The 13265-nt window shown below is 40.6% G+C and overlaps 1 protein-coding gene across 5 annotated transcripts in view; it reads left to right on the top strand.

The window, feature by feature from the left end:
- Positions 1-12609, top strand: part of LOC117431554 (E3 ubiquitin-protein ligase SH3RF2-like) — a 31363-nt gene extending 18754 nt beyond the window's left edge. For 4 of the 5 annotated variants that reach the window (XM_058996318.1, XM_034916233.2, XM_034916234.2 and 1 more), the window contains exons 5-11: positions 1456-1758; positions 6394-6524; positions 7782-7952; positions 8848-9113; positions 9833-10113; positions 10473-10792; positions 10879-12609. In XM_058996318.1, coding sequence (XP_058852301.1) covers positions 1456-1758; positions 6394-6524; positions 7782-7952; positions 8848-9113; positions 9833-10113; positions 10473-10792; positions 10879-11059 — 1653 coding nt within the window. In that variant the 3' untranslated portion in view covers positions 11060-12609. The remainder of the gene's footprint in view (positions 1-1455; positions 1759-6393; positions 6525-7781; positions 7953-8847; positions 9114-9832; positions 10114-10472; positions 10793-10878) is intronic. The other variant, XM_058996319.1, reaches the window with a different exon arrangement.
- Positions 12610-13265: the final 656 nt, after the last annotated feature.

Here is a 13265-nt window from a genome sequence, read left to right on the forward strand (position 1 = left end):
TTGGCTTTCTCCAGTCCTCTCTCTCTATTTTGTAAGCTTGGAAAGCTTAGTTGTTGCATGGGTTCCTATTGCACGTGACTCTTTCTGTCAACACCTTGTCAAATTAAAACAGATCTTTATGGAGTGCCTTGTGATAATGGGCTCTGCTCAGTGCACATACTGATGGGTACACTGGATATCCTCTGGTCATGTTACAACACTAATACAAAAAAAACAGCTGAGACGCCTGCAGGTGTTGTGTGATGCACTGCCATTGCAGATTCTGAGGTCAACAGCGCTAGGACCCCTGAATTCAGACGAACTCTGGCTCTTTCACATAGTGTTCGCAGTGTGTGTGGTTGCCTGTTCATTCACAGCCTCTGCCCTGTTACACAGGGGCACTAACTGTATTGAATGAATAATGTATTCCTAGCTTTAAAACGTTATCTTAGTAAATCTAGTCCTATTTGTGTAGTTATTGGTGAGAAAACAATCACATGTTACGGGTTGGATGTGCAATTGGACCAGCCAGAGGGCAGAAGAGCTTAGCCAGTGATAAAGTGCTTGCATTATTCCATGCAGCTGTACAGTTATTGTCTGGATTCAGTGCTTGGCTTTCATATGAAATAGTTGCTCTTGGGGTTGAAGGGGTGGAGGGGGATTAAGCTCTTGGTTTTGTCAAGCTCATTAACTCTAGAGCCTGGCCCAAAAAGACAGACCTGATTTCCAATGTGACTTTGTGCTGCCATCAGATCAGATATGGTTTTTGTGCTGTTTTTAACCAGCTTGGAATTGCGCCCAGCTCCAGGAGGTAATGGAAGAGATTAACTATTCCACCCTGTTGCTTTATGATAACGGCAGACCGTGCCAACCTATTATATCTTGGCAATGTGTCCAGAGATTTGTTTCTCGGATCTTATATATTTCATAAATAGCATTACTGTAAATCCCACATTTTGAAAAAAAGCAATCAGCATACAGTCTCCTAATGAGGTATTCCCTGGTGTTGTAACAAGTATTTATAATAAATTGGATATTTAATGATATACCGTTCTGTTAGCATAGTGTATGTGCAGGTAAACCAACAAAGCATTTAAACTCCAAGCTTTTTACTCTGTCCCAAACTGTCCCTTTATAAGCACCACTGACTCTGTATGCACCGCTCTGATGATTCAGGGCACCAGCACATTAGACACACTAATGCTTTTTTGCCTTGGTGGCACACCTACACATTAGGAGAGTGTATCAATCCAGGCAGGCGGTCTTAGTCAAATGTGTCAGTCCGTCCTGCCTCTCTCACTTACCCACACCAGCTTACGCTGCCTCCATCAATTAGCAGTGACGTTTAGCTTCAGGGTGAACGAAAGGACAGGGATGCAGCATATCTACTAGGTTGTTTGGTTTAAGCATTATGAAAAAGTACCAGGTAGTGGAATACATTAATCTTCTTATTAAACATACCTCTTTTTTTGTTAGCCTAATTCCGCCGCTGTGAAGATACTTCAGCAAGGCAAAGCGAACGGCTGTCGCAGTATCTCAGGGAACAACTCCTCCACCTATCTGAGTGGCTGCAGGCGCATCGACACCCGCAGGAGAAGCCTCAAGCAGCCCTCCATGACCAGCACCCTGAACCGGCTCAACAGAAGAGCCCCATCTCCTGAGTCTGAGCGCCAGGCCCCAGAGATCAGCGCTCCAGTTCTCATCGGCTCCAGTAACCCCGCTCTAGTGGCACAGTTCAGTGAGCGGAGCAGGGAGGGGTCACCAGGCTTCTCTTCTCAGGTAAATGGGCATGTTTTAATGGGTAATTGTATGTAAAAATAATGTCATATCTTGTAACAATTGTAAATCGCCCTGGATAAGGGCGTTGGCTAAGAAATAAATAATAATAATAATAATAATAATAATAATAATAATAATAATAATAATAATAATAATAATAATAATAATGTTTTATTGGGCTGCAGGGGATAGGTAACTTCAGTCCTTGTGTGTTGCAGACAGTCCGCATTTCTCTTCCAACAGGGACTTCTGGAAAATATTCTGGAATGGACTCAGAAGTATAACATTGGAACAAAAGTCTAACATTGTTTGTGACTCTTGAGGATAGGAGATATCACGTAACAATTCTGCTTAAAGACTATGTATTATGAATAAGCATGCAGAGCTCTGTGGAGCAACAGCTGAGGTTTTATTTAGATTGGGGAGGAAGGGGGCTTTGTTCTCGACTAAAGTTGGTTCAGCCTTGAAGTGTAAAAATGTGTGACTGGAATGTGGAATATTTTGATTAAAACCATTGTTTATTGATGATATTCTACTAATAGTATTGTGGCACCTGGTCGTAACATATCATAAATACAATATCACTGTATATTTCCACACACATCAAGTGGTTTGATCATTTTCCGTTTGACTACATACAGTACTCTATAGGTGTGCTTTACATTATACTGAAGAAGGAAGGGGTCGAAAAGCAATAACAGCTGCATATATAATGCATGTGCCGACAGGGGGAGCGAGCGGTTTCAAGTGGCGCATCCTTTGGGACTTTGGGAGCACAGGAAAAGTTATTTTTCTTTTTAGTTGTGAACCCCCACTCCTTGTTTAAACACCCCCTTTTCTATTGCGAGGTCAGTAAATTCATGATGGAATCTGTTTTCTAAAAAGCAGTTGCTCTAAGTACTGCCACCGTAGTGTTTTCTTTTTTTTCTTTTTCTTAACTGAAGTGGTGTTTGACCACCCCTCGGGATGTTTAACTGCAATTAGAATCGTCATTTTTCTTCCATCCCACTTCAGAAATTCGCTGCGTTAGTCTTTTCAGAAGCAGATCCAGTGGTTGAAAAACGACATCGCCAGAAATGTTAGTTAATAAGCAGCAACAGACAGTGACGCACATAAATAGGTTATTGAACCGAAGATAAATGATCTCTTTTAACATCACAAAATGCATTACAGACTTACTATCTTGAGCTGCATTTGCTATGCCTTTTGAATTTAGAATTGCAAAGTGGATAATGACAAAGACAGGATGAGATGTACTGACAGATTTATCCAGCTTTTATTTAGTCCAAATATGTCCAAATAGAAACCGTCGTTAACAACAGCAACAATTCATTAAAAAGAGACGCAGTAATGGATCATTACTATAATCACAAACCAACAAAGCATTGCTACATTCAAGATTGAGTTATAGACAAGCCTACTGTAAATGGCTGCCTATAGGCAAGACAAACACTCCAAAGAGTGGGAGGGCGGGGGGTTTGAAATAGGTTTGTGTGTGGGAGGGGAAACACAGTTTTAGAAGCCCAGGCAGGTAGTTCATGCAGCGGGAGTTGGGAATGGGGCCAGCTTCAAAGGATTACAGTTTGTGCAGGCGTCTCCATTTTGATTCAAAGCCTTTGCAGAAAAGAATCTGATGGCGCTGCATGTTATGTATCACCTGTGCTGAGGCACTGGAGAAAAACTGTTTTTCACGATGCTTTCCCATAGTTGGCCAAGTGAATCCTCTCAAAGTCAAAAGAATCAGGTTTTAGTAAACCAGAATTACGTATCTGCAGTGCTGCTGGAAAAATAGAAGATTGCGACCTTTTCCAGTGCTGTTTTTTTTTTTTAGTAGACTTCAAGAATAAACCAGCATAGCAGGGTAGGTTTCTTTTGCAAACCATTCTCATGTCTTTTTTTACCTTCTAAAACATCATAGGTGTTCCTGTATAGATCCATGGCTGAGTAGTAATCAATCTTGATATAAATCTAAAAGGAGTCGCCAGGAGAAAGCTCTTGACCTGCCTAGAGGCTAGTTTAAAGAGATTAAAGAGCTGTGTTTCTGTAGTCTGCTGGAGAGGAGACAGGAGCCCCCTTGCATGATGGGCCCATGCAAACCCCAATGCAGCAGACTGTCAAGCCTCTAACCTCACAAGCAGCTCAGGACTAAGAAGCTCAAGCCAGCATTATCGCGGGCTGTTAAATACAGAAAAGAATGTCAATTACAAGCACACTGATAGAGCTGTTAAATGCAATAGAAAAGCAATATTTCATAGCTAAACCATGTTTTAAAGATAACTTCAGAACTAACAGTCACATGTATTAGTATTTATGTATTTAACACAAAACATGTTAACTGCATTCAAATGTAGCTTTCTACTTGAAATGCATGTTATTTGGAATGTAATTGCATCGCACAGCTCTTTTGTTTTAATCTGCCAATGTGTGCATTACCTTTGTTTAGTGGTGTGATATTAGAAACTTTCTATCTTACTGTAAATTGCACTGTTCTTTCAATCCTATGCCATGTGTGTTAATAGAGGACTATCACACGGTTGTTGCATGCAACACTCACATTCAAATGATTAAACTCATCATATGAGTAGTCTATGCAAATGTAATAAAAACAGACCGCCATGTTTAATTGCAAGGACTGTATGGGAGTATCCTGTGTTGTGCTTTCAACTGTTTGATTCCCAGCCGGATCACTGACAGTGGTAAGTTGTGGTTCCGATTCCCATTTCATGCAGGTTGCCTTTCCCATTATCCCGGACTCCGGATCAGCCGATCAGGGACGCTAGCTTAAAGATCAGGGATAAAACTCTGCTGTGTGCTGCTGTTAGTGGGTCCTGAGCAGCAATGAGACACCCAATACGTGGCTCACACTGAATGTTTATCTAGCGCAGGCAATACTGATTGAGGTTATGGCCGAGGCTGGGACCTTTTTAATGATTTGTAGTTCATCGACTTTAGAAGTTAATTTGTGAATTAACACTGCAGGGCTGCTCTGCTGACATTGCAGATAAGGAATGTTCTGGATCCCCAGTGAGGACTGGAACTTGGCACTGCTTTTGTCAGTTCTGGTGGGAATGCGGTTGACAATAGTTGAAGCTGTCATGCTTCAGTAAACATAATGTATTGCCAGTGCTGCCGGCCTGCAGCATACCGCTATCTGTTTTCATGGCCAGCTGTCACTTCATTAAACTGCAAACTGAATGATTATACATAATATATTAACGTTCCTCTGAAGTGAGCGCAGCCATGGACACAATACATATTTACACCTTCCCTGCATGCGCGTTGTGTATGCTTTTCTATGACGTGCCTGTTTTGATTATCAGGCTCGGAAAAAAATTGTTATCCAGAGTTTGATTGTATAACACTTCACCTTGGTGGATATGACACAAACCCAGAAGCAGGACTGTTGAAAACACTTATTGTGTCTTTTCTAAACATGTCATTCTCACCCGCTATCTAAAATATGAGTGACACTGGACTTCTAAGATTGGTACCTCTGTCAACAGCCCCATTGGCTATACTTAGTTCATGAATAAAGCTGGCAAACTGCATTTAAATAGAGAACATAACTTGTTTTAAGTGGTAGGTTGTTGTCTTGCACCTGGCCTGGATTGAGTAAGTCTGCAACTATTCCTGTCGTCTGTTGTTTGTTATTACTGTGTTTGAATGCAGGTTAAGACCTGTTGCCACTGAGCGTTTGGCTACAAGAGAGTCACTAACAATGTCCTGTGTTCTTGGTAGCGTAGCATATTCACCAGGCAGACAAGTGTTCTGCAAATCATGGCTTAAAATAGATTGAAATGGAAACGCAGGGCTGCCGAAACACACTCTGGATGGTTTCTGACGCAGTGTAGCAGTCAGCACACATGTGTACTAATCTAATCTCTGTGGGGCCCTGTTGTCTAGTGCTGCTTGTGTACGCAGTTACTGAAGCAATCGACTGCCTATGAGGGTGGGGCTCTTAGGGGTGTGGGTAAATGATTGAAACTGAAACAGAGTGTTACTGATGTTAACAGCACTATGAGAGAATCAAGAAAGACCTCACCTTCGATCATTCAAAGTTCAGTTTGAATATGATCAAATATGATTTTAAAAAAACAAAACAGAAAGTGCGATACAGCCAGTTGAGAGAAGGATTTTGTGATATGCAGTTGGAACATTTACTCTACGGTAGATGGTTTTGACATTTAAAAAATCCTTTTCACAACCACATTATTAATATCATCACACGAATGAGCTGTGAACAGGGTAATACAATGTAGCGAGTGTCGCTTTCTGTGCCTAGACTGTGTTGCTGAAATAGTTTTTATAGAGATTGCTTCAGTATGGTGAAATTCCATAGCTACCGATGTTGGAAACCAGAAAAGTTTCTGGGAGTGGGAAGGTTCAGAAGTTGGTTAAGAAACTGTGGTTGGAGGTAGTTCAGATTTACAATGAAAGCTTTTCTGAATTCCTCTCTGTCTGCTTTTCCCCAACATCTGGCCACAGTCTGATATCACAATGTAATATTTTTCTTTTGTAAAACACACAATAATGCAATCCCTATTGAGTATGGGACTGAATAGAATGGTCAAGGGAGGACTTCACTGCACTGTTTATAAATACAGCACCAATGACACGCCTTTATTGTATGTCTAGATACCTGCCGCTCCAATGGAGAGAGGAGTAGCCCTCGAACCCTCTCCTTCCCCTGCCGTGGAACCTACAAACTCAAAAACCATGACCACCGATACAGACAGATCGCTCTCCAGACAAGTGGCTCTCAGCGTGTAAGTAATCCTGCTTGCTTATTGAAGAGATTTGCATTTAAAATACAGGGAGCAGGAAGTGGTTTGCCAGGGCAGTATTGTAACCTGAAAGAGGTTTATAACCCTGCTGTGCTTCTTCTAAAGCACCATGGCATCTTCACAGAGCAGGGAGGCCTTCAGTTTATCATGTCAAAGACAATACTGGTCGTCAGCCCCATTTTCCCCTGGAGAGACCAATATAACTACAGACGATTCCTAGCCTTGCTTAGAGGATGTGATCAAAATCTAAGGTGTGCCAAATGCTGGACCATTTCAGGTGCTTTTTTTCATTGTAGTCTAAAACTGCTCAGTATTGGGTGTGGCCTGTTTGGACGCATGATTTTCTGCAGAACTGTGTATCCAAGATAAACCTGACAACAGAGCTTAATAATAATTATAATGATTAACATCAAAGGCATCCTTATGGTACAGCATTTGGCATAGACTTTGTTTCCAGGGTGACTGAATAAAATGGGTGGTGAATTATTCTACACCACATACAACATAATAATATTTACTTAGGTTTGATTGCTGTGTTTTTCATGGGGTTAAGTTCACTGAACCGGAAATGATGGGTTAGCCACTGGACCCTGCTTGCATTTACGCTAGTAATTACATGGCTAATAATAAAACCAGATAGAAATGCAAATGTGTGTCAGCCAGACTCTGCAAGCCAGCCTTCACTTCGTCTGCTCATTTAAAATATTGAAAAGCTGCTTGACATGCACTGATTATTTCTGACAAGTTTGTCTAAAACATCAGCCAGTTGCTTTCCTAAAATCTCTGGTTATCCTCATGTCGCTTGTTTCTTCGGGGTAGACTGCAGCAATGTGGAGAGTTATCTTTTCAATATCCCTTCTCTCTCCCCAATCTACCGATCATGCAAAGGGGCATGTTTTTATTCCTAAAAGGAAACTGTTTCAAAACCAATAATAAACAACTCAGAATGGAAATCCTAGAGATCATGTATAAAAGTTGTTTCTTAATATTTTTTTAACATTTTTTTTTGTTTGTTGTTTGTTGTTGTTTTTTTCCCCATGTACAACTGGCTGTAAATATATCCCAGTATTATCTCCTACCCGGAGGGTGCATGTCTCTGGGGACACACCCTTTATGACAGAAACATTGAAATCACAGAACAACAGCAACCAATCAAAAACCGGGTGTGATTACCCTCCTGTCATTCCTAGTCATAAGGATAAATAGATGCTTTGTTAACTGCTTGTGTCTCACTTTTAGCTGTGCTGCCTTGTATCCATACACACCGCGGCGGGCCGAGGAGCTGGGGCTACAAAAGGGGGAGATGGTTGGTGTTTATGGGAAGTACCAGGAAGGGTGGCTGAGGGGCCTGTCGCTGCGAACAGGCAAAGTGGGCATCCTGCCAGGCAACTATGTCACCCCAGTGCTCAGGTACAATAAGATTCAATTTTCTATTATTTCTTTTTTATATTTATCTATCTATACTGTACAAGATCACGGGTTTATACGTAATACGTGATTATTAAGAATTTTTAGAACAACCAGACGTTTCTTTTAAGGTGATTTTTGTAATTAAATGATTCATTAAGCTATAACCTACTCAAAGATGGCACAGTTGTTTGCCACCGGGTGGCACAATTAACGTAAAGACAAAAAAGGGTCAGTTATTTCTTAGGTACACGTAATCCATTAGGCTCCAAGTACAATTTGTCCTTCTCGTATCACTGAAGGTAAAATTGTAAATATACTCTACGTGTGTTCTCTGTTTGTTTAATAATGGAACATTAAAAGGGCTGTATGACATTAAGAGGTGTCTCTGCATGATAACAAGGTGAATGCTCATTATGAGACAATTGCAAGCTGACAAGGCCAGGGAGTTAATCAAACGCTTTGGTCTCCTGACCTCTGCGAAGAAAGATCGCTCTCTTTGTGAGAATTTAAGAGGAACCAGTTTTGACTTCTTTTTGTAGTGTCAAAAGGAGGTTTTCATATTTTTGAACAACTTTTAATTTCTTTTTATTTTCCAGTGCAGTACAGAATGGTTATGATGTTGTGGTCAAGAGAAACAAGTTTTACAACTTTGTTCAATTTTTGTAGTGAATGAATGAAGCGTGAGTAAGTCTCTGTTCCACAGTCACAGCAGCTCAGTGGGTAATAGATACCAAACAGAAAAGAACAGTGAAAATAATCTGTGTACAGGTTATGAGTAATTCAAATATAAACCTTTCAGTAAACTAACAGTAATCTGTGTGTGCTACTGAGATGTCTAGAAATGAGCAAGTGTCGCCTTTACTGTAGCCTGATAATGCTACTCTTTCCAAAACAGAACGTCTGCTGCAGTCTCGGAGCGCAAGCCAGCTTTGCTTACTACGAGTCCGACAGGAAGGAGGTCACTGATTGTGAAACCGCAAGCAGCAGTCATTCCCCTTGAGAGAAATTCTTCAAATGGGACAACAAGGCCAGCCGTGCAGGTACATTCCGTTGCCATGCCAACCCCTATGACATCGGCGGGCCTGGTGAGAGCAGCAGCCCAGCCAGCCAGCACTGTGGGGAGAGGCACAGGGAGGCGTGTATTCAGCACTCTACAGAGAGGTAAGAACAGCAGCTGCAAGCTTCAACAAGCACCAGGGAGGGTGGTGCTCAATTAGATACTGTCCTGAGAATGTGCCACACACTTGAGAGAACAGAAGTGTTGCTTTTTTGTATGATGTCATACTGTATGCATGCAACAAAGACTTGGCCCAAGTTTAAAATCTGCTTATGACACAACAATTTACGGAATTCATTGTAGCGCCTTAAAAACAGACTTTAATACAACAGAGGGGGGAAAAAACAGCTGTAGTCCAGAGAGGAAGTCTGGACGTATGAAAACAGGTATTTTTCCACAAACCAGACACTCAATTTAAGCAAAAGACATTACCATAAATTCACACAATATACAAAACAGCTGTATTTATTTTAACCCAAAAATAATGAACTGGTTAACTGGACCCCCCATCCACTAAAGATTTTGGTCATGTGATAAGAGGATGTTAAGAAAAGGTCTTTTCTCTCCTGCTCACTGTATAACACTGTTTCTATTTTCAGTAAAACGTTAAAAATGCCTGTTCAAAAAGTGCTTAAATCACATAAATCAATTATCACTGCTTACATAACATGTGTACATTTATGTGCACAATTTATTTGTAAGCAACCATGGTAAGTATACCATTTGTATACAAAAGGGGTTTTGAAACTGCTCAGGAATATGTGAAAGCAAAAAAAAAAAAAAAAAAAAAAAAACACCCTGAGCTTTCTCTTCTCTTTATCAGGGTCATCAATTCCGGTTAATGGTACATTCCGCCCCTCTCCCTCTGCTATGGTTCGACCCCAGCAGCAACCTTCTACAATTGCACCTGTTGCCACGGTGATAAGACAAAACCACCCTGTAAAAACCACCTTGCGCAGGGTTTCTGAAACAACATTACCCTCTACTGGTAGCTCAGCAACATTGAATGCCAGAGATACTGCTGTAAATGGGACACTTACAAAACAAATGACCCCTCAATCCATACTGGTTAAACCGGATTCCAACAAAAACAGTTCAGAAAAGGTAAGTGATGACCACAAGCGTCCTAATGCCGTCTCTTAAATACAAACAGCAGCTACCCTATACAAGGAACGGAAGCAACAGAACAGAAATGCAATTTTCATCAATGGCTTATTGGGCCATTCAGTTTTGTGTTCGAGCCTCTCCTAAAACTGATTTTTAAAGGCTGTAAATAAAGCACCAACTTTAAGTTGTAAACCGTAGTCCAACCAAGTCAAATAATTGAGGTACATAGAATTTGCCTTCTAAAGGTTTAATAGTAATAATTTAATGTAATGTAATTTTAAAACATATGAACGCCAAAAGACTTGACAGAGGCAGTAAACAGTTAAAACAATAACAGACATTTGATTTGTTTGCAGCAGGTCAAAACGGTCCGCTTCCAGACTCAGGACTCCCCGCCCCAGCTGAAAAGGAACAATTCACAGCCATCCGCACAGAGCACCTTAAAAAGACCGGAGCAGACGAGCACTGGGGCCGCCACACAGGAACCAAGTAGCAGCCAGGGGACCACTCTCTACCACACCCGAGCTGGGTCCTGCCCCGTGGGAACAGAGAGCAAAATACCAAGACACAACCAGACAACAGACTCTCTGGATCTCTCCACTCCAGACATGCCTGTCCATATTCAGCAAAGCTCCGTCAAAAAGCAAGACTTAACAGAGCCACCATCGACTGGAAGGTAATCTCCATTCCTGCAATATTTTATTGTGTGTAAAAAAGTCAGTGTGTTTACATTAATAAGTTGTGTCTGTTCTGTTTTGACAGGTACAGGGTGTTGATTTCCTGTGCAGCACAAAGAGAAGGAGAGCTGGATCTGAAGGAAGGAGACCTGGTCCTGGTACAGAGGACACGGCAGGACGGCTGGCTCCAGGGAATCCACGAACCGACTGGGAAAACTGGACTTCTCCAGTACAAATTTCTGGAGTTTCTTGAAAAACAGAGCTAGCTGACTGCCATTTTTAGACTTTGTGAAGAAAGGCTGCCAAAAAAGATGCAACATATATTGCTTGTTTCTTTTAAAGGGAAGTTGTGTTGAGTTTGTCAAAGTCTTGACCACAACTCAAAGGTATATACTCTGAGAAAAGCTGTGTTCTCATGTGTTTGAAACACAAGTCCTATCGAAGCACTGAAATATTATTGTTTTGTCTTGCTTTAACACGACTGTATTATTAATTTAATTGAAACTGAATGTGTATTGCATATCCTTTTGTCAGATGGTAGACTAGAGCATTTATTCAGATTTGTCCAGGCAAGGTCTCTTTTGTGCTTCACACAAAGGTATGTATGATTGCATCATCATTCCTGATTTACTAGGTCAGTTCTACTCCCATTTCCCAGTGAAGGTACTGTTAGTTGCACTTTAATGATAAAACATTAAGCTTTAAATACATCAAGAAAGTGCCTTGCACATCAATCTACTATAGGAATCGATCCAGCAGACTGGATCAGTTAACAGTCGTGTCCCTTTTTGATCAGCTTCAAACAAAGGAACGAGGACACATGCTTTGGATAATGCACAACCCTTTAGTCTACTGGTTTGTCCATTGGAGCTGAGATTCTGATTCTGGCACTTACATTAGTGCAGGAAGAAAGGTTCAGATGTTTAAAGTATTTTGTTAGACTCAGAAGTGAGAAAAGTGTTATCTGTGTGTATCAAGGAAGGAGCTTGTTTTTAATTAAATGAAAGCAAGAACTTCTACTGAAAACAGAAGAGATATTGAAAAGTGTTGATAAAAGGAGTCTGTACTATTAATAGAAACTGTTTTTTTTGTTGCAGTTGACAGGTGATGAGTATGCCAGTTTAAAAGGAAAAACAACAGTAATAGCAAAACATTGTACATAGTGTAAGAACACATGGTTGCGTGACAGCTTAATATAGAAGAATAATACAAAATCCTCAATACATATGCAAGATTATAAAAAAAATAAGACATTGTTTAACACCATGCTTGTAAATGGGTACATTCTTTCACTGACACATGTCTGCCTTTGTAGGCTTACCCAAGAATTCAGCTTGCCCTGTGTACATACTGTGCTACAGTGGTTGAGTCTCCCAACCACTTACTCCTACACACACATTGTAAATATATCTTGACACCAACACAAAACATACCCAGGCGCTCCGTGTATGCCATGGTATAACTTACTGTAACAAATGAAAGTGAAAAGCTTAATAAAATAGCTCAGCTCTTGAGGGGCCACGATCTTTACAGGTAGGGCACAGGTTCACTGAATGGAAGATGAGATGCTGTCAAATGGCACTTGTGTATCAAATTTAAAAGGCAGCATCTGAATTCGTTCTCTCTATGGTCTCTCATGGTACAAACCTTAAACGTGTACCTCAGATCATTCGAGTGGCATGATCACGTGTCCCGAGGGCCTGTAGATTGGGATAGGATTTAGCAGTATATTTAGCATATATTTTATAACTTTGTTAAAGAATAATAATAAAACATCTGTATTTTTGTACATTATCAATAAAGATGCCAAACAGTTTGGAGGTGTTGCTGTTTTCCTTATTCGTTCTACTGGCATATTTATGCAGACTCAACTGATATTCAGAAAAGGTCAAACTTTTAGTGTCAAATCTGATCGAACACACAAGGCAAGATCAGCACATATTCTGTCATTTGATTTGGGTGGGATGTTCAAGCAGAGAACATTTAATAGCTTTCAATAGCAGTTGATACTTGGAAGATCTGGGATTTAATTCTTGTTTTTAGTTCTCGTACCATCTGACAAACAGCAAAAGAACAACAGCAGTAAACTGCTGTCCAGTCTTCACAGACGCTTCCCTGAAAAGCAATATTAAAAGAGACGTCTATTGAACCATGCATTAGAGAGCCAGCCACGCAAATCTGAAGTATAAAGACAATATATCCCTCAATATGACTGGGACTCTGTTTGATGAAACTGAATGTTGTTCTGTGATTAAATGAAATATTATTTTAAAAAATATTGACAAAGTCTCCACAGTGATTTAACATACATGTGTAAAAATAAAATTCAGGTTAGTTGATGAATATGGTGTGTTAGTCTCTAGAGTGAATCTGGGGTGCTTTGTAATGAAGTTCCCTCTGGGCACAAAGCAGGACAGAATATGAAATCATACCCGTATTTTGTATTTTTCTCGAATGCCAACACGCAGTGCA

Source organism: Acipenser ruthenus, chromosome 22 (assembly GCF_902713425.1).
Source record: "Acipenser ruthenus chromosome 22, fAciRut3.2 maternal haplotype, whole genome shotgun sequence".
Classification (NCBI taxonomy): Eukaryota; Metazoa; Chordata; class Actinopteri; order Acipenseriformes; family Acipenseridae; genus Acipenser; species Acipenser ruthenus.